The 22,328-nt window shown below is 40.1% G+C and overlaps 1 protein-coding gene across 10 annotated transcripts in view; it reads left to right on the top strand.

Moving 5' to 3' along the window:
* Nucleotides 1-11,154, top strand: part of msi2b (musashi RNA-binding protein 2b) — a 251,950-nt gene extending 240,796 nt beyond the window's left edge. For 4 of the 10 annotated variants that reach the window (XM_086179193.1, XM_086179198.1, XM_086179196.1 and 1 more), the window contains 2 exons: nucleotides 1,891-2,045; nucleotides 6,890-11,154. In XM_086179193.1, the coding sequence (XP_086035319.1) occupies nucleotides 1,891-2,045; nucleotides 6,890-6,934 (200 nt within the window). In that variant the 3' untranslated portion in view covers nucleotides 6,935-11,154. Of the gene's footprint in view, nucleotides 1-1,890; nucleotides 2,046-5,038; nucleotides 5,110-6,889 lie in introns of all 10 variants that reach the window. The other 6 variants (XM_086179194.1, XM_086179197.1, XM_086179201.1 and 3 more) reach the window with 4 other exon arrangements.
* Nucleotides 11,155-22,328: the final 11,174 nt, after the last annotated feature.

The following is a 22,328-nucleotide window of genomic DNA, read 5'->3' as shown; positions in this document are numbered from 1 at the left end:
GTTCCTAATAAGTCCACAGACGAAGCTGATGTGATTCTCAGCCCGAGAAGGAGAACTGGACCGTGTTTACATCCGTACATCAGCAATGCATTTAAGAAGAGTAAAACGAAACAAGTCTAATATAGTAGACACAGGCAGGAGATGTGGTGCAGAGTGTTCTGTATATAATTATTTTTCTTTCAAGAGTAATGAGTTTCTGTGAGCATCAAATGATTTTCTTTCATTTTTGTCCTCTCGAGCAAACGTGTCATCCCCACAAGTGCCACAACTTAAATCCTACCATAACAAAGACTGTCGGCAAGCACTGTCAGTCTTTTCTTCTCTTTTTTTTTTTTCTGATTGAAAATAAATTGTAACACTCCCATCGTTACTGCTGTGGACAACAATCTGACCCACATGACACCTGGGATTTTTTTTTTTTCCAGAAGCTACAGTTAAAGAACAAATGCAGCATCTACATTTAAAAAATCCTCTTGTTTCACAGAACAGGGGTTAGCCACACTTGAATAAAAATCACCAGTCACAGGAAATGAGGATTGCCATTTCAACTTAATTATATAATAAGCCAGCCTACAGGGGTCTGTGCAGGCAAGATAAGAGCACTAGCTGCTCACTGTTTTAACGTCCTCGCAGCGTCAACTCCAGCACACGTGCATTTATTTAGATTGCTACATTTGTCTCCAGAGCAGACCTCTAGACGTTCAGGTATGAATCCATCTAAAACGGCCTAATATTGATGGCCCGCATCAGTGGAAAAACAAGCTGACAGTAATACAGTTTTTATCTGCGTGTATGTATGTATGTGTGTGCGTGTGTGTGTGTGCGTGCGTGCGTGTGTGTGTCTGCATTAGCACAATGGATGTATCGCACCTACGCTGTATTTTTTCCTATACAAAGACTTCCTCTCAGGGATCACAGGGTTGTTCATGAACCCGTATACACACAAGATCACACATTTTTGTGGTCGGAAGATTTTTCTTTTTAATGCAGCTGTAGAGTTTTTTCCCCCCAGTCTGTCTGTGAATAAGGGTGAGACAAAGGGTTATGTGGAGCTGACAGCAGAGGAGATTGCCGTTAAGAGATTCACATTTTTCTTTCTCCCTGGCTGTTTCTTTCTTTTTCTTTTTCTTTTCTTTTTTTCTTGAGCGCTACCAGCGTTAGCAGGCATCTGGATCAGACATTTTATTAGTCTGAGTTGCTCTTACTCACAGGGCAAAGGTGGTAAGTCATGTACAGTGTTTCTTTTTTAGGCCCCCTGAGTTTGGACCTGCACATGAACTCGGGTCAAGCTTTTATATTCCCCCCTTATGTCTCCCTCTGTTGTCTCACATACCTCTTTTGCTTTCAGCCTGAAGTTACTGAGGCACGCTAAAAAGCTGGAAGTGTTTCTTGCCGATGAATCGTGAGATCATAGAGGACGTTAATGATCAATGAGGCAAACTGTCATATCGTTAAAGTAGCTCAAATACTACTCAGCAACCAGTGTTGTTGTACAAGTACTCCTTCACATTATGCATGGCAACATTTACACTGCAACCTTACTAGTTTATTAGCATGGTGGAAGTACTTATAGCAGTGTGCTTGTTTTGTGTTGTGCATGATTATATGAAGTGAATGTTACTCCTACAACTAATACACAAAGCATGTAGATTATATTTAGAATATCATACTGGATTCACACTTTTAAAATGAATTCTGACAAGAAAAACAACAAAGGAAAAGCTCACAGATAAAATTGAATATTAAAATACGAGAAAGTCCTTGGAGACAACATTTGAATCCAGTCATGTGTTCTTTAAATGTGAATCCCAGCAAGTCTTCAGTAACAATGGCTGCGTAGATTGTTGGGTGGTCCTGAGCTGCTCTGCTCCTTGTTGTGTTTGTATGCAGGCACCAACCCCTCGAGGCCCGGAGGTTTCCCTGGCGCTAACAGTCCCGGGCCTGTGGCTGATCTGTACGGACCTAGCAGCCAGGACTCGGCTGTGGGCAACTACATCAGTGCTGCTAGCCCTCAGCCTGGCTCTGGGTTTGGCCCCAGCATCACAGTAAGTAGTGCGATGAAGACTCTGATGTGTACGACTGCACCTTGAGCTCTGTTGTGTTTGTCTGTGTTAGGAAATGATTCTTACCACTACTAAAAATGAGACGCTAAGCTAATGCGCAGGACATTTTATCATAAACAGTAGCGCTTACTAACTTTAGGCCGTTATATAATCTGCCAGTGCATATATCAAAATGACAAGCACTTGCCTCGTAGAAAGTATGGCGTAACCCTCAGAGCAGTTGGCCTTTTCACAGAGGTCAGAGGTCACATAACCATTTTGTGCACCAGGGTAATTTCAGCTCCATTTTAACTCTGAATGTTATCTGTGTCAAATGCAAATATTTATTCCCCTTAGCCGTTGCGCAAATCACCTCACTTCACCTCGTGTCACCTTCACAGAACACATTTTGGTTATTTTTAGACTCCCAGCTGTCCCAGAGCTTAGTTTTGCTCCGTCGCTAGGGCACTGCTTCCAAGCAGGCTCACTCTCTGCCAGTGCCCTTGTCCAGTTGTAGCAGCTCAACCAGCTGCACATTTCCTCTTGCCGATCACCTGACTGCCAGTTGCCATGTCAACTCCTAAATGTAAAGATTAGCGAGGCTAGCGGAGGTGACAACAACAAAGGCGTACTCTCAATCCGTGTATTTAGCTTCTGAGGTTGAGCTGCTGTCAGTTTATGATTACATCACCTTCTCTCAGCATCAACACAAAGAAGAAAAGGAGATCTCAACCATCATGTTCTTGACAAAGAGCTCTTAACTTGGCAGTAATTGCACTCAATGACAAAGCATGCTCATCTTTTAGCGGATGACCAAGCGTACAATAAGGCAAGATAATGTTAAAAGCAGTAAAAAGATCCCAGAGTAATTCTGAGGTACATATACAGTAAGTGCCTTGTGTGTACTTGAAGCAACAGAGTATGCTCACCAACATCACGCTCAGTTAAGTCACCAGCCAAGTATTCCAGGGCTTCTCTGTTATTTTCAGGTTCTTAATGTCTCAACAAGACTCAAATACTCCCACAGAAACTGCAGCCAGCCATTTATTTACTTTGCGTTTCTCCACCTTTCGACCTCACTGAATAATTAATGTAAAATGTCGCCATCTGCATTTTACGGCCCCTAGTAAAGTGTAGCAGGGTCCTGCCCATAGACTCTGCTTGTTGGGGTCATGTTTGTACAGTTTTACATGAGTGAAGTGACTGACACAGAATAGGTTATGAAAATAACACTGGGGAAACAAAGGTAATTAATGCATGAGCACATTAGGCTACACAGTTAGGACCATCTTTATAGTCCACATCATTAACTCAGATTTCTTTACCACAAGGTACAAGAAGGATGAATAAATTACAACAATTGTGTTTGTGGATTTTTGTGCATCAGTTAAAAGTTGCAGTATTGGTGTGTGGTACCTGGAGGGACTGTGCAGAGAGCTCCGTTTAATTTAAACAAGTAATTGATTTATGATATCCAATCCAAACTAGAGCTCAGCAAAAGTACAATATTGGCCTTTCGCCTCCCAAGCAGAGCCTCTCTTATTGTTTTAGGTCCACTGGCTATCGGCCATAATCCGTCAGTGTAGGAATCAAAATATTTGTTATGAAAGAGGCTGGCTGGCTCGTGGTCAAAGCAGACTGACCAGCAGAGTTTACAGAAGGAATTAAGCAATTTGGTTTTATCATTTTTCCAGTTTTTGCAACAGTTTGTTCTCACAAAAAAGAGAGAGAGAGAGAGAGAGAGAAATGCTGCACACTGTAGCAACATGCATGTAGGACTGACTTTATTAACAGTTAGATTTGATACAGCGTGCAGGATTTTTCCCTCCAACCCCCCCTGTTACCTGTCATACGTGCAAAAAATTCTAAATACAGGAATACAAATATTTGAGTTGGATAATTATCTCCAAGGTTGTTGGGGTTTTTTTGTTTGTTTGTTTTTTTCTTTCAAAAAAGGACTTATTTATCAACCTGTCTTTTATTTCCAGGATGTTTTTGAGTTCATCCTCCCAGATCTAATTGACGCCAGCTTTTGTGATTCCCTCACAGGATGTCAAATTGTGCTAGTGGTACTAAATCGCCTCTTCAGAATTACTCAGTGAATCAAACAGCGGGCAATAAAGCCCAGGGATGATAGGGCAGGCCTCTGACTCGACTCTCAGCGAGATGATCTCTCTATTCAGAACATTAAAATAGGAAATGAGTCAGAACTAAATCGTGCTTCACTTCATACGGGAGAAGCCGTAGAGCTAAATTCACGTAGGATCATCATATGTCACAACCTCATGGCTGACTTCAGATTCGCTGCTTTGTCCCTCGCTCTTATGCTCCAGTGGTTTTATTCATCCCTTTAGCCAGTATCAAAACAGCCTCTGTCAAGAAGCAGTAATGACTGTAACTGTTTTTATATGCAAGACAATTAGAGTGCAATTAGTTGATTGAGGTGATAAAGACAGATAATCTGTGTTGAAAAGGCTCTTTTCTGGGGCTCTGAATGTGAGGATTTCTACAGACCTGTCAGCAGCAACGCTCACTGGATCCTGATTAACTCAGCCACATAATGAAAAGCATTCAATACTCCAAACCACACCGATCTTGCTCTGAGCACTTTCTGATCTTATTCTCCGCGTGCTTTCAGATAAAATCACTAGCATGAATGGGAGATTGTGTGTATTTGTATTTAGACAAGGTAACCTGAGTACAGTTCTGCCATCAAAGATATCATTTACTGTTTCAACATTGGTTCTACTTCCTGTCGTTGCTGTTTTTTTTTGTTTGTTTGTTTGTTTGTTTTTGCAGTCTGACTCAAGGCTGCTTCTCCCGTTACAAGATTACTGAATTAACCTAAATATCAACGACAACAGTATCCTGCTCTGCTGTTTAACATGATCCAACTGAATCATAAAGAGCTGGCTGAGAAAAAAACAAATGATATGACACTCACTTTTCTTTCCTTGAAATGCATACTGACAAAAGCACTAACTGTACACTTTTAGGGCCCGTTGATTGCGACAGCTTTTACAAATGGATACCATTGAACAGGTGGCCGGTTGCCATCTCATCAGAGGTATTGCATTTTATTTACTGTGCATTTTTCTAATACATGTTCATCACATTATTGGTTGTTTATTCACCTCCCAATGACAGAACAGGTAGTAAAGTGTGAGTGTGACACAATGTGGGGGTTTTTCTCCTGTGAGGAAAAAAAAAAGAGATTGTAATTCATCTCGAGGAGTCGGAATCGGGTTTTGTATTTAAAACGCCAGTCACACGCGCACACACACACACACACACACACACACACACACTACCTGTTCTGTCAAGATTCCTGCTTTTTTATTTTTTTTTAATCCTGTTGAAAAAAATAGTCTTTCGTGTATTTTAGGAGTAAAAAAAAAACCACGCAGTCATGCTTCAAACTAGTTCATATTTTTTCAGTCTCAGCTTTGCGGCATCTTCCCATCTGAAACCCTCAATCAATGATGGCCTTCAAAGGGCTGGGCAATATATCAGCATTTTATCTAATCTGATAGTCTGCTGGGAATTTAATTGAATATTGAGAATGGGCTTAACTGGCAGTAGAAATGAAAAATTTCAATTTTGTCATAAAAGGATTCTTCAGCTGCTCGTGTCACATCTCACATTACGCTGCGGGACCAGTACGACCACCGGGACCTGGATCACCTGGCGTGAGATCTTCCGTAGCACAGCAGAGGTTTAGGGCTGCAAAAATCTGGGAATAATTAAAGTTGGAAATGTTCCATGGAAATATATGGGAATAAACTGGAATTTTTGGTGGTTATTTATGCTAACTGTATTTTCCTTGTTGTACAGAGACTGAAATTGAAACATTACGCACTCTCAGGTGAACACACTTCAATCAGCATGCTAAATCAAACTGAAAACTAGCAAAGCAAAAGGCCACAGAAACAATTTAAACACATTTTGATTAAATATTTGCTGCTTTAATAGCAAATGACATCAAAACGTACCTGACTGGGTGTAATATGGCCTCAAAAGCCCTGCTGTAGCCTACAGGATGCTAGTTATCTGTGCATGTGGTGGAAGAATGCACACTGAAACACAATTAGTGTAAATAAGCCAGAAAATGCCCAGTTTGTTCCTGTTAATTCTCTCAGATACCGTGTGTTTAATTCAAGTCCCTTATATTCCCATTAATCCCATGTATTCCTGTTGATTCCCATTAACGTCCATAGAAAGTTTCCAACAATGGAAAGAAGAGGTACAAGACTCCTGAGCCTCCAGCCCTTTTGCAGCCCTAAGCATGACGATGTACCTCCCAAAAAGAAACGTGCATCCTGAATATCTTGATATTTCTCACTGCCTCATATTGCCCCGCCCTGCTAATTCATGATTGCAAGTGCGAGAGACCAAGTATGTCACTGTCATCATGTGTCTTCCTCCATTTCTGTTAACATTACCACTCAAATGTAGATTCCAGCGTGCGTGTGTGGAACTCATTTACACACACGCGCGCGCGTGCGCACGCACAAGTCTAAATCCTTGCGTGTGGTTATTTTCAAGTGAGTGCGATGTGATTGTACTTGTAATCTTTTCTGTATGGCTGCGACTCACCAGCAGCGGCCCCATGTATGAGCATGATTGCTGGCCGAGTTAGTTAATCAGCTTGTTCTCCGCTGTAATCACGTGTTCTTGTGTCACGCCTGCAGCCACAGTAAGTTTCACCTGCCGTCATGTCTGAAGCTCCCTATCAAACCGTCGTACGTTTGATTTATTGTCAGGATGTTTGCAGCAAGATGTGAACTGACCCTAACTGTCTGGATGTCCCTCCTCTCTCTCTCTCTCTCTCTCTCTCCATCACCCAGCAGAGTATATCTGGTGGCCCCGGAAAGACAGGACGGAGTTTCTAATTGGCTTTGTGTGCAGGTGATGCTGTTCAACTTCAAGCGCTGCAGCGTCACCCAGGCGGCTAAAAGAAGGAAAGAAAGAAAGAAAGAAAGCATATGAAGAAGAAAAGAAAATGTTAGTCATCTCAGAAAAATAACAACTGCTGTACTATACTCCAAACCTCCTATAACTTTACAACCTGGTTTGGTATGATGTTTCACCGTCACATTTCATCCACCTAATTCCCTTCCTTAGCTTTTTGTTTGACTCTTAGAAAGTTTTTTTGTTTGTTTGGTTTTTGTTTTTTGTTTTTTTAGTTTCATTTAAATTTTGTGTCATTTAATTTTTTGGGGGATCTGATAGTATATTTGTGTCAATGGATTTTTATTTGGGGCGTCCTAGCAAAGAATATCTTTAGTCATGTCCTCATCTTTGTATGTAAAAGAAAAATGATTGGGTATCACATTCAGCCTCTCCACGAAAAAAAGAAACTTCGTGTGGAAAGATTTCCGAGAAGAAGAAGAAGAAAACTAAACACACAAAAAAAAAAAACAATTTTAAGGAAAAATTTTAAGAGGGTATCTAAGTAATAAATCTTAGTAGCTGTTTTATTTCTTGTGATGTCTCATTGTTAACCATAATTACCTATTTTTGGGCAATACAAAGAGGACTCCAATATTTTTATGGTCCTTTTTTATAAGTGTTGTTTTTGTTGTTTAGAAATATATATATATGCTATAACAAAATTTCATATAACTACATTGTGAATTCAAACTTGAGAAAAAGAAATGTAGCTGTACATATTATTCCAGTCACTGCATATAACCGACTCAGTGAGAGAATAGCATATTTTTGTGATGGTGTGTCAAAGAACATGTTATAGCGTGTGAATAGAGGAGAAGAAAAAAAAAAGCTGTAAACACTTCTTATTATACTTTTTTTTTTTTTAATTATTATTATTTCTGCTGGAAGACGGTAACGACCCCAGAGACAAGCGGAAGCGAGCACGCACGCACGCGTGCGCGCGCACACACGCACACACACACACACACACACACACACGCGCACTTGCTCTGTAAATATTGAAGCTGAATAATTTTACAAAGTGTCATACCAGCAAAATTTACAAAAGTTTTAAGAAATAAAGAAAAAAAAAGAGCGAGATAAAGATCTTGATCTTTCGTCTAACAGTTAGGATATCAGTATCATTTCAAAGAGAGAGTTTAAAAAAGAGAGAAATTAATCCAAAGCACACTGTACGTAGATGTAAAGATTAGAACTTGAACCAGGCGTTTTACAGTTGCTCTGTGCATCCTGACACTTTTATACTCTTGAGAGGATCTTGTCAGTCGTATGTTCTTTGTTTCATCCTGCTCCTTCCCGGTTCTTTTCCTTTTTCTTTCTCTTTTTTTTGGGGGGGGGGGGGTGATGTCAGGGTTCTTTACCGGAACCTTTTATGTAACGCTCATTCTCTGAATCGGTTCTTTTATTCTTTTTTTTTTTTTTTTGTGAATGAATGAATGAATGAATTAGGAAAGTAAACATTTTGATACCATACCTCAGCCTCGTGACTTCTATTGTGGAATCACTGGCAGGTTTTTAATTTATTCTAGAGGCAAGACAAATGAAAAACACTGAATGGTAATAAAGTGAGTTATCATTGCACTGTGAGTAGTAAAGTACAGGCCATTTCCTATTTGCACATGTATATGTTGGCTTTTTAAGAAAAAAAACTAAGAAAAAAAAACAAACGGCCCTGTGCTTCGAGATAGTTTGAAGGATTTTTTTTTTTTTTTTTTTTTTTTTTTGGGAGGGGGGGGATTCATGTATTCTAAGATAGAAGTTTAGAGGTGAGATACCAGCTTGGAGTAATGGAGTATCTGAAATGTTGCAGTGTACTGAGATGACGCCTTTGTCTCAAAGGTATTTATACAGGGTCAGACGATGACACTGAATTATTCACTCTGCCAGGTTTTACACAGAATGTGTGGTTTAATGATTTCACATTTAATAATAATATCAATAATATAATATCCACTTTTTAAAAACGCATTGATGGAATGAATGCTGTGTTCTGAACTACTTTACCTGCTGCAAATGCAATTTTTATTTTGTTTTATTTGATTTTTTTTTTTGTTTTATTTGATTTGATTTTTTTTTTTTTTTTTTTTTTTTTTTTTACCCAGTACATGACTTTTTAATTTCAAAGCAACCAGGTAAAGAAAATATGCTGGATACTTTTAACGATATGGAGATGTGATCAAGTAATAATTTAAAGAGATGAAGAAGAAAAGAAAAAAAAAAACCCTTGTAATGTTCAAATGTAAAAGAAAATAAGAAATACAAAACTATACAAAAAAAAAAGAAAGATGCTTCTTTGCTGATTTCCAGTTTAATCAGAATTTTGTTGATACTTTGTGGTTTATATATTAATAATTGTAATATACTATTAAAATGTACTGTGCATCCATTGCTTTCTCTCTTTCCATTCCCCATCCTCAGTACTCCTACTCTCTTTTGTTGATCATTCATGTATCTCATTAGTGTGTAAAGAAATCACAGTTAACTTGTAAACCGAGTGCTGTCTTTGATACCAGTGTAGTGCTCTTTGGTGTTCTCCCTCGCTCTACCTCTCCTTTCCCTCATATTTACCCCACCACCGCCACCGTCACCACACCCACCACCCTTCCTCTCCCTCCTCCTCCTCCTCCTCCTCTTCGCGCTCGTTTTCTATCTCCTGTAATTACAAGTAGATGTTATATAGGACTCATTAATATAATACTTGTAGTGAATAGTGGATTTAGGACCAGTCAAGATAGACCTTTCTCTAAATGATCATGTTCTTCTCATATTTGCAGACAATTCTCTCTTCTTTTTCTTTTCTTTTTTTCGTTGTTGTTTTTCTTTTCTTTTGTTTCATTGTAATTTATTCCCTGTATGTTCTCTGTTTGGTTCGACCACTCTCACATGGTTTCAGCTAACCAAAGCTCTCATGGATGAACAATAGAGAAACAGTTGCTGTGAGATGGAATTGTAACACAAGGCATTATTTGGATCCCCACCCTTGAATGTTTTAAAAGGGGGTGTGCCATACTACCTTAAATGCTAATGCTAGATATGCAAAACTTTTATTTTTGATGTTTTTTTTGTTTTTTTTTTTAAAAGAGGGACACAAGCTATAATCATGATATTTTCTGTAAAAACAAAAAACAAAAAAACTTTTCATATTTTTTAAGAGACGTATACCAATGATGAACACAGTAGTCATGGTATCAGTCCTAGAGCTGTTTTAAGTAATCTTTTCATGTTTGTACATGTTGGAAATATCCCAGATTCTTCTGGTATATTTAGATAATCGTGATTTCCAAATGTATGGATAGTTTTGCATCTTTTAGACCCTGGGAACTAACCATTATCACTAGTTTTCCCACATATTTACATGATATTGTTGTGAGATTATCTTTTAAAAGACTCCGTGAAACCTCTAGCTTTAAAGTAGCAGGTGTTAAGAGAGTGCCGTGCGTCTGCAGGCTGATTCATAAAATTTCAATTCTTGCTCTGATGTGAGAGAGGCACCCAGATACTGAGTGCTGAGCGAAATCAGAGGAGGAGAGATTATTTTTTAAAAATGCACATATTACAACTTGAGATTTTAAAGTGATTGGATGTCCTGTTCTTACATGCACTTGAGAGATGAGCGTTCTTCTAATTGCACGAGCAGAAAGTTTGAAGCAAAAACAAACCATGATGGAACCAATTGAACTGCCAGCACAAGCAGCGAGCACATCCAGCGACTTTTTAAAATCATGTTAAATCACTGATTTTCTTTTCTTCACCTTACGGGGGTCTTAAAATTCAATATTGTGATATTAATGAATAGCGCTAGCGTCTCTTCATCTAGTTTAGGCTCTCGCACGAGATACGATTGGTCCACTAATGGCAGTTTAGTCTGCTAATAAATAATTGTTAAAGTATAGAAAACATGAAATCCAAGCAAAGACAAATCATGTCAAGTTGTAAAACACTTCACTGATTATGTTGGAATAGTAAAGTTTCTGAAAAGGAAAAACATGCAATGAATTAATTTTTTTTTTAAAAAGTGTCCCAGGTAGTAATGCTTGTGTTAAACCTCATTAGTGTGTTTTATTTAAATAAATATATATGTATACATATATAAATCTATCTAAATATATATATATATATATATATATATATATATATATATATAAAATTCAAAAGAAAAGACTTGAGTTTCTTTCTGACAGGGTAAAAAAAAAAGTGTTCCTCGTGTATATTTGCGGCATTTTCCTTTGAATTTCTTTATCTGAATATTTCATTAAGAATATCGTGTAACTCCAATCAGTACAGATACAATTGCCATTTTATCTGAAAAAACACTAGTGTTTCACTGTTTAAACGCTTGATGGTTTTCTGATGAAATTTTCAACCAGAAAAAGAAAAACAACTTGAAATGGCTTGTTTCCCCCCCCACACACACACACACACGCGCACACACACACACACACTCGCGCGCACACACACACACACGCGCAGAAACACACACACCATCTAGAAATGGACTCTTGTTGTTTTGTGATCCTGTAGCATGGACTTTAAGGTAGCATGGCTCTGTTGCTGTAATTTCATTTTCTCTCTAAACTGACAGCGGTTTACAGCTGATGAATGTTACACATTTTAGTAGACTAGCGTATCCATTCGGGGAGAGGGGGAGGGGACTTGGTTTAAGAAAAAAAATATTCAAAAAGAAAAAAAGTCAACCTGGAAGGTGTTGACATTTGTAGTGTACTACCGTATCCATTTAAACTTGAATCTTGAGGCAAGTGCTAGGCAATGGCCAAACAATGAATCCCTATAGTCATTGTGGGGGAATCACCACCCGGAAACCACACACACACACACACACACATACACACACACACTTTCCTGTCATCTTTGGATTAAGTGTGTTTTATGAATATGAACAACTGCTCCATTTCCAGTGAATCAGACCGACTCTGCAGGCTCCGTCAATGTTCTTGAGCGTTTCCACCCAGACCAGGCTGATTCTCCTAGTGGTGCTAATGGTTTTCACACCAGTCGACGTTCCCTTATCTCAGAGACACTGGACACTGTCACCTCGACCACAACCTTTGTCTCCTAGTCCATAAAGTGACTCACCTCCACGCTGACTCTCCTGTTCTGGGATTTAAAAAAAAAAAGATTTGTTCGTGCTCATAAATCCAGACTGAACTCTTCAAGGTGACAGTGAAACCACAGTGTGGTGATCTAGGGTGATTCCCTCGTCACCCATTGCCATCTCACCCATGCTCATGATTAAATATATATGTACAGTTGCAACATATATATATAGATATATGTATGTGTGTGTGTGTGTGTGTGTGTGTGTGTGTGTGCGTACAGATGATTATGTATTTGCAATGTTCTCAGTCTTCATTTGTCCGACAAATACCTGACTGGAGACCTCAGCTGTATCTCTCACCAGTAGTCCGATGATTAGATCACATTCACGAGAGTTCACCCCTGGCGTGTTGTCGGGTCGGGAGCAGACTGCACGGCCTAGAGGGGAGCCTGGAAGCTCTTCAGACTGCATGGACGGCAGTGTTAGGCTCTGCTGAGCTTCCATATTTCTGCAGGCTGAACACAGAGCTCTCTTCACTTGCTGTGTGGCCATTCCTAACACTTGCCCCCTTTTTTTTATGTTAACCGACTTTTTATGGCGAGAGACAGACAGACTTGACTGACATCTGAAAGCATCTTTCAGGTTATCATATGGCTTGCTTAAGCCCTGTTGTAAAATATACTAAAAATAATAATAATAATAATGGATGGGGGTCTCTCACATATCAAATGTGGAAAGTCTAATTTTATATTTGTATTTTCAAATAATAATATTGACAAAAAATGTCTGTGAAAGGTTTCCATCCTCTACTGTGGTCCAGAAATTGATGTGTCTGTCTGGAAAATAAATAAAATAAACTGAATTGTTATATTACTTGTTTTCACTGTTTTGTTGTATTTTTTTTTTTATTTTAATAATCTATTTGCTAAAGATAAAAAAGTATCTAAATCATTCAAATACTACTCGTGTTATGATGTGGCGAACCATTACTTCCTTACTTAAATGGGACGCTCAGTATTGTTGTGGATCTTCGCGCGCGCGTGCGTGTGTGTCTGCGCGCACACACAAACACAGTAGCAGGATCCTTTTAGGTCACTCATATGTCAGCGGGATCAATGGCGTCTGAGTGTGAAGATGCATTGAGGGGAGGAACCAGTGCAGGCGTGTTCTTCTGCTGCCCCTCAGTGGTCTCTGCCTGCACTTGGAGCTGCGGCGCTCTCAGAACCAGGGGCTTCTTTCTAATCAGCAGCATCACATGGAGAGCATCAATATTAGCTGAGGCTCACTGTATAAACGGCTGGGGAAGGGATGAGGAGATGAGTAAACAGGCTGCAGCATGGCGGCTGTTTTACAGCCCAACAGAGGCTCACACACACACACACACACACACACACACACACACACCTTTGATGTGCTGTAGCTTTTCCTTGATATTTCATCTCAGATGCCAGAAACTAAAATCTTGAGTCGTTTTTCTGAAGTGAGAGGTGAAATAATTGAAATTCTCAAAATATTTTCACAATTCACGACAGACATATTTACGTATAATAATATTTATCTGCTGATTATTCCCTGAAAATAAAACCTCCTCGTTACGGTGATAATTTTGCATTGAAATCCAAGAATCAGGATTTTTAATGTGGATGCTTATCAGGTGAGACCAACGGCACGACAGCTTCATCAATCATTCAGACGCGGCGATCTATAATTCTGCCTGAGATCAATACCATTCCCAGGCGGCGCTGAAAGTTAACATCACGCCGTGGTTTTTTTGTGTTTGTGTAATGAGAACGATAATCTGATTGCCCGTGTGGATCCGTGCTGCAGGAATTTAGATGTGTGTGTGTGTGTGTGTGTGTGTGTGAATATATTATATAATGGAATATTTTGGGTTCAATTCACCATTCTCATTATTGCAGAGATGTAAATAAGCAACACATTTCAGTGGATTTAAAAGGTCTACCACTTTATGATTTTATTACAAACAACCTGCAGCAGCAGTAGTTTGTCCAGATCCTGCTCTCTGTAATTAGCAGACAAATTTATCAAACAGTGGATGCTTGCGCCGCCTGTGTTTTTAACTTCCAGGCCTAACTGGTTGACCTTTCCAGTCCACCTGCCTTTAATTAAGTGCTAATTAAAAGTGCCATTATGATCAGAGAGCTCGACACTCGTTGCTCTTTAAACACGAGGATCCAGGTCTTTGGTGGAACACTCCGAGACACTCGGCGCTCATTAAATGTCAGCTCACAGCAGAGAACAGGAAGCTGTGGCTGTGTTGAGTGATATCTGAGCAGGAGGGTCTATCGTGAGGGAAAATCTAATATTATAAAGCAAGTCTCTTTTTTTGGAAGATCTAGAGAGAAATACAAAAACTTGTGTGTGGCAGCAAACACGGAGCGATGCATATAAACTTTGCCAAATATGTGTGCATAGAGCAGCATGTCAGCAGCTCATTTGATGGCCTCAGTTCATACCAGCGGCTCTGTGTAAATTTCCCATGGGCCAGTATTAACAGGCTGAATGTGACAGCTCCTGGCAAACACAAACAAGCCACACTGTGCTGAAATGCCACTGCAGGGATGCAGCGCGGCAACAACGCGCCGCGGCCGCTGTGGAGGTGTAATGAAGAACTGGTAGTTCAAGAGGCCGCCTGCTTCCACCTGTGTCAGTCTGAAACGCAACAGAGAGCTGGAGAACACATAGCTATGCATATTCATGCTGTGATAGGGTTCTGCAGGAGACCCCCCCCACACACACACACACACACTCAATCCTCTGTCTGCCAGGACACCTCAGGGCCCCTCAGCATTTATTGACGGTAATTAAGAGCTAGTCTGAGATGCCGGCTTGTTTAATTGCCAATTACAGGTAGGTTAGATATAGATGAAAATGACAGCTATTTACATAGTACATCAGCCTAAATAACCAAGCTGTGTTTATACCTGGAAAATAGGAATGGAAGGAAGGTTGGGAAGCATCCAGGATCCTAACACAAGCCTGCCATTGTAGGAATTCAAGTATAATGAGCAATGTTCAATGGATATGCACTTAATTTTATGTGCATCACTAAATTATCTCCCTGCACAGCCATGTAATGGTTGTTCCTCTTTTGAAGCGGAAAATTTTTTTGACAGAGCTGTGTAATAGAGTCAATAGTTGATGGGGAGACTGCTGAGGACGGGGAGACGAGGCACTCAGGTGGCTGTTTTCCTCCCAGACTCCCGCCGTAATGTAGCCTTTGGCATGGAAATTGACGTGACATTGATAGGCACTCTCCCGCCGGCAGAGTCATGCGCCTGCACAGCCTTCCAATTCACTAATAATTGCTGATTAAAAACTAGTTAAGAGTCCATGAAAACTCAAATGTACATTAACCAAATGACCTTCTAGGGATGGCAAATAGTCTGCAGCCAAGAAGGCTTCATACGTGGTGAGACTGGTCCCTGGATTGTTTTTGCAGAGGTGGAGATAAGAAAGAAAGAAGAGTGTGACGGATGTGTTGTTCATGCATCCTATTATGTGAGAGGAGTTTGTGCATCTGGTGAAACACTTGGACGTAATCCTGAGCGAGGCAACTTTTCAACAAAATCATCCAAATTATAATCCCTCATCGGAATCGTTTGATCCTTCAAGTCCCGAACATTTGAAACAAAAAATCCAATTAAAAATGTTTTACATACATAGATACAAGTGGATTTTATACAACCAGCATTTATCATACTTCAAAAGTTGTTCATCATTCATAAATGTTTTATGGAATATCAACCTGAGTGAAATGTAAGAACCCAGAATAATCCCCATGTTTCTTTTTATACGGTTGAATAAACGCAGACAGAACAGAAACCTTCTTTACTGAGTCAAATCAAAGTCTTCTTCCACTGATGAGAGTCTTTAGCGGCGTGTAGCCAGCAGCAGAGGCCACGAACTAACTGACTCAGAAAATTCCCATATTGTGTATCTCCCCTGTCTCATATTATCCACCAGATGAGCTATTACATGCTTACAAAGGCCATCAGTTTGGGTCCAGATCACGGAGGATGCAGCTGTCTATTCATTGTTCATCAGCACTGTCTTCATAGATCTGATGGCCCACAATCAATAGCTGCCTCAGCAAACTAGTGAGCGGGGGACTGGAGGAGCGGGTACAAGTGTCAGTTATGACTGGAGGACACAGTGGATGGTGATGGGATCATTACAGAGAACTTCACGTTTACTTTGCCAAGGGCTGTAGGTGTTTGTCTCCTTTTTTTTTATTCTTACTTTTGAAAATATACAATATAGTCATCCGGGGAAATGTCAGTATATTTTACCCGAAACTGCTGTGATGGTGAGTACATGTGTGGGTGGGAAGATTCATGGTGATATAGCATGGTTGGAGCTGCTGGAGCAACCACGTGGGCTGGTGAACATGGTTCCTTTACAAGTACGATAAAGAGAGAAACACGCTCATCTTCTTTTCTTTTTTTAGTCGAATATAAGTGTCAATAATTGACTGCAATTTCATGGTGGTCAGATGAAGGATAGCAATATGTATCTGCAAGAGTTTTATTTAACAAAAACGCAAAGTTTGACTGCATTGACAAACCCAAAGCGTGTTCCCTCGCAGGCTAACGAGCAGCCAATCAGAAGCCTCGACAGCCGGTCAGATGATTGGAGAGGGATAAGCCTAACAGCTGATCATGTTTCAGCTCCTGTATCTTTTGAAATGGGTTTAAACTCAGGTTAATCTTTGAAACACAATTCTTGGGGAGTTATCGCTGATGAATGTTGAATCTGGGAATCTGTCGACTGGATACAAGAGATGTGCAACTGCACAACTATTCACTAAATATTCACTTTCATCTACAGACAAACTAAACTTTATTCAGCTTCAGAATCTTAAATGCTTAACAATCCCTTCCTGTTACCTTCCGCTCCTTCTTTACTCTCGTCTGACATCCATCCATCTTCATTTACCTCTCGGTGAAACTCCTCATCATCAGTTTTAACGCGTCGTCTCTGACGGCTTTCAGAAGGCAACTGAGGGATTTTCTTATTTTGAATAATGATTCCATTTACAAGCAAAATAAATAAACCAAAAATGCCCCAAAAGTTACCTGACTATGTAGTTCTACTGTCGGGCAAAGATGCGCAGTCATCCCGTTGTGATCTGGTTTCATTACACAGTATTTTTCCAGGGATACGACTTCTTTTTTTTTTTTCTTTCTTTCTTTTTTTTAAATGCAACAAAAAGCTCAGGGAAGCAGTTTTGTGGTCTCTCACGTCAGAACAAAAGCATCTGCGTTGGTTAAAGCTGCTGTGAAATACACTGGACAGGATCAGCAATGTGTGGAGGACAAGCTCAAGGTCATTTGTACTACATCTTACCGGCAGAGAGAGGTGGCACAGCCGTGTACGACGTATATGGAACATACATAACGAGGAAGAAAAATCCTTGTGCACGGTGAAGGGATGAAGTCATTCTAGCTACAGCTTAAGGCAGGAAAAGTGATTGTAGTTGTTTTTCTTTTTCTTGAGACTGGAAAGAGCAGTAAGCAACTCCAAGCAGCACACTTTTGCTTTTTCATCATTCTTTTTTTTTTTTGTTCCTTTTTTTTTTCCCATTGAGCGTGTATGTGTGTGTTTAGACAACACACACCCTTATCAATCTCTGCACAATAACAGAAAACAATTTGCTAATGTTTTGAAAATAGCTTTCCCCTCCCTTGCTGCAGCATCGAGAGATGTATGCACAATTTCATAAACACAATCAGTGTGCTGAATGGCGGCACTGATATTCCGAAAAAAAAAAATCTCATTATTGTTCCTGAGCTATGGAAAAGCAGTCAATGGCCCATATCACACCAAATACTCCCCCCTCCTCCCTCCGCTTCCTCCTCTGCAGCCCACTAACACACACAGAGCTTAATTCCACCTAGCAGCAAACAATATGCAGCCGTTTGCTCTGACAATATTACTGATGACCACAAAGAAACCATCAGAGGGCCAGAGGCACGAGGCCTCGGGCAGCACTGGGGCACTGCAGCTCTTGTCAGGTGGATGCACTGCTGGAAACACCGGTGCACCGTCTCATGGTGACGCTTGTCTTTACATTTTGAGCCGCTCTTGTCAACCATATGAATAATGTAAATGTGGATCTCTTAAGTACAGGGGTCTGTCTGTGTATATGGATTTTCAGTCTTCTAAAAGTCTCCCCTCAATTACGAGGAAGAGCCACTGAGGAATTTGAGTAAACGGAGGAATTATTATATGATCGGTCATGTGGGATTTACACGCAGACGGAGAGTAACGGGTGTGAGGGACCAGACAAAAACTGACATGTAATGTTTTTGAACCCGCTGGGCCTAAATATACAGGCAGATTATGCAGCTGCATGTATTAAGTCTCCTCTGGGACCTTTTACAGCCACAACAGCTCCGTTCAACATGGGCGTCATGGCAGACATCCAGGGAACGGCCAAGTTTCCACAAGTGTTTCACCATTTTGATGTTTTCTTCATTACATGGTCTCCAACACACACACACACACACACACACACACACACACACACACACACACACACACACACACACACACACGTGGAACACCACCAAGGGTGGACCTGCACACTGCAAAACCCCCAAATGTTGATAATAAAAGTTCAGAGGAGCATAATCTTCTTAACTTGCTCGAAAAAAGTACAGTATTAATAAAATAAGAGCATCAGTACCTTGAAAAAATACATCTCTATCGAAGGTTTTGTAATGATTTGATCTCAACTAATCTTGTCTCAATTTTGCCAGTTACAAGCACTTTAAATATTTCAGTTCAAATAGCTGTTGGTAAATGTGTGAATAAATAAACAGATGTGAATAAATAAATAGATAAATACCTTCCAGAGGGTAAGAGCTTCATCTTCTTCTTCTGTTAACTTCCAGCTGAGTAGACATAGCCAAGGTGTGTTGCTGCCCTCTACTGGTTCTTTACAAGTCTGCATTTGCAAGTGTGTGTGTGTGTGGGGGGGGGGGCAATTAATTATGTTAATTTTTAATGCGAAATTTTTATAATGCAGAATTTTTTCTAGAATGATTAATTCAAATTCATCACTTTTTTGCCTACCCAGTTTATTATATCTGACGCGTGACGCAATCATCTAGGGGGGAACATTCCAGTGATATCTATCAGGACTCACTTCAGGGCAGTACGTCTAACTTCAAGACGTTCCAATCAATAGAAATCTAATATGCAAAATAGGTCTTTTTGACTGAAATGAATTAGATAATCTCTCAATCGGACGAGGAAGATTACTTGTCAGGATCTCTTGGAAAAAAAGAAAGATTGCCTAAAACACGAAGCAAATATCGACTAATAAAGATAAACATCCCTGGGAACTTTTTTTTTTTTTTTCTTTTTGCAGTGCAGTATTTCTCCTTTGAACAGGAATGTGCATCAGATCAGTTGCAAACTCTGGCGTGCGCTTCAGTGTGACATTTGATGATTCAGGGTTTATGGCGATCATCACAGATCACTAAATGTCAGGGACCGCCTGGTCAGAGCTGATATATTCATCCCTGAAAGCAGGAGATGCACCCCCCCGATACACTGCTGCTGCTGCCGGCCCTGTCGAGGAGCGTTCTGCTGCTGTGACTCACACAAGCATAAAGCAACAGATGAGTTAGAGCACAGATTGGTGAACAATGTTGCAAAAAAAATATGAGGAATATCTGATGAAAACATGATGGACTGATCTCATCTTGAGAGAAACGGGCCGTTCTAGTCTTGATAATGAAACTGCTGGGTCTGTGCCATCATCTCCCGCTTTAATAAGCCTCTGTTTAGTTTTCTGTTATATTAATAAGGCCCAGTAATGCATTTATGTCACATATAAAGATAACGACCAGAGAAGCTGACTGACACGCTGGAAGATGGAGACGCTCTAGATTTGCTCCTGTCAATCAAACTTTTAACACGAATCAGCGCTTGCTAGCGATAGCTTTTCTTCTTGCACACGGGTGACACTACGTTTGTCCCTTTTTGCAGCAGTTCTGGAGTGAAAACAAACAAAAACACCCAAAACAAAACAAAAAAAACAACAACAGCTGAGCAGAGATAAATTGGTGATACAAAGATCAAACATTTTAGTGACCTTCCGACCGCCTGGACAATCTCTCCACATCACCAGACCCCATGCGGCCTCCCTGAAGTACAGAGTAATCAAGGCTCAATGGAGGGGTGCTGGGAAACAACAGTTCTATTTCAGACAGAAGGAACAGAAATAGTGGGCACGCATGTGGTGGAAATACCTCCTGCAGGGTTCCAGCTCTCAGAGCCCTAACATTCGGATTGTTGTCTTCATTTGGACTGCATCCCCCGCATTGAATTTCTGTAGTATGGGGGGGGGGGGCATTCTACAGAAATTCAATGTGCAAACTAAATCTGAAGCAGTTGGGAAACCAGATATAACCATCAATGAGTTACAGCTTCTGTTCTAACGTGGCTTTAGCTCTTTTATCCACTAGGGGGCGTCTTTGCACAAATATCAGCATGGGAAAAAAAAAACATCTAAATGAACTCACTAACGCTGCCCAGCAGGCGTCTGAACCCACCTGGAGGAGCAGGAATGATCACCAGCAGGCATCAGGAGAATCCAAGAAAACTGCCTATTTAACTGCAGTTTCCTCTTCATAAAAAATGGATTGTTGTTTTTTTTAATAATTAAACCTATAAGCATTTAATTGATTCATCTGATGTTGTACTTTGTCTTTTACTTGTGAAATGACAACTAATGAGACCTGAATAACAACCACTTTAGTTTGAGTTCAGCTCTTGGGAAATCCTACTTCTTCCCTGAATACAAATTTATCACTGATAATCCTGAGCAACTACAAAATGAGACGTTCTAAGCTCGTGTGTGTGAATTGGTTTGTACCAAGAATTTAAAATCTATTCAGGAAAAATAACAGGTAAATGTTTGATAAACACTTCCAGATTCTGAGTGAGACTGAAGAGGAGCAGGTAGCGCAGAGAACAGCCAAGCACATCAACACACACACAAAAAAACACTGAATTAGTCATAAAATTTAACATTTTAATGGAAACTAAAATTGTGAACACTGGAGGTTTTTGTTTTGTTTTTTTAATTTAATCCATTACATTGTTGAAATTTGAGGGTTATCATGCTTAAAAAAAAAAAAACATTGTAATGTGACAATTCTGTTAAATTCAAAAAAATAAAAGCAAAAACAAAAATTAAATAATCAGATTGCTCACTTTAAAAATGTCAACCTGTAAGACATTTGAGAGAAATGCTATTGCCTCATATTCTTAAGGGGAAAGAGCGGGGGGGGGGGGGGGGGGGGGGGGTTAGAAGTGATTAAAGGAGGAGCAGACCAGAAAAAACAAAGCATGACCAAGCACAACAGTGACACGGAGAGACGAAACAAAGGTGACTCAGCACTTTCCGTCAGCCTTCGTCACGAATGTTGGTACAGAGTCTTGTTTACCTCATTCCTCGTGTCATCAGCACTGTACCTCACAGGTGTCAATTGAGTTTAAATAAAAAGGCCCCCCCCCTCCCCCCAGAAAAAGAAACATTTCCACAACGAGGCAAAGAGGGACAGTTTTGAAGTCAAACACCAAGTCCAGCATTTCCTGTTACAGACGACTGATTACCGGATGAAGAAGCAGCACTTTCGGTATTTTAGTTTTTCTCTTGCGCCGTCCAACATGCTCAAAGTGACATTCAGCTGCTAGAGTATTGACTAGTTTTCACTGACAACTCCTCCATGATGTCAGGAAGATGGTTATGACATCATCATCATCCTCATGATCACCATCCCACCTCCTCCCCCTTCCCCTCTGCGTGACTGCCATTCGGTAGCTGAATATCTGAGTTGTGTACCTGTGGCGGATTCAGTTGTTGAACTGCGCGTTCAAAGCCTCCCACCGCCCTGGTGACATGTTCGACAACACTACAAATCAAAATATATTAAGAGGAACTCTGGGTGCAGTGGATTTCAATGACACAACTAAGAATTATTAATTTGTATAAAATCTGCTGGAAGAAAAAGAAACTTCAAATATAGTTTATTAACAGTGATGCTAACGAGGGGGGGGGGAGAAGTCTAAATCAGCGTTTAATCAGTAACTTAATACTCTAAAAAATAAAAAAAAAATCGCATTAAAGACATCTTGATTCTCTGCATCATTCCTTTTAGTCTCATCCTACTTGTGCATCTATGGATAAATTAGGTTACAATAAAAAAAAATAAAAACGATTTAAAAACACGTTAAAA

The sequence above is a fragment of the Aulostomus chinensis genome, chromosome 15, assembly GCF_037954235.1.
Source record: "Aulostomus chinensis isolate RoL2024-O1b breed Wild chromosome 15, RoL_Achi_v1.0, whole genome shotgun sequence".
NCBI classification, from domain to species: domain Eukaryota; kingdom Metazoa; phylum Chordata; class Actinopteri; order Syngnathiformes; family Aulostomidae; genus Aulostomus; species Aulostomus chinensis.
This window is presented reverse-complemented; position numbering and strand designations above follow the sequence as displayed.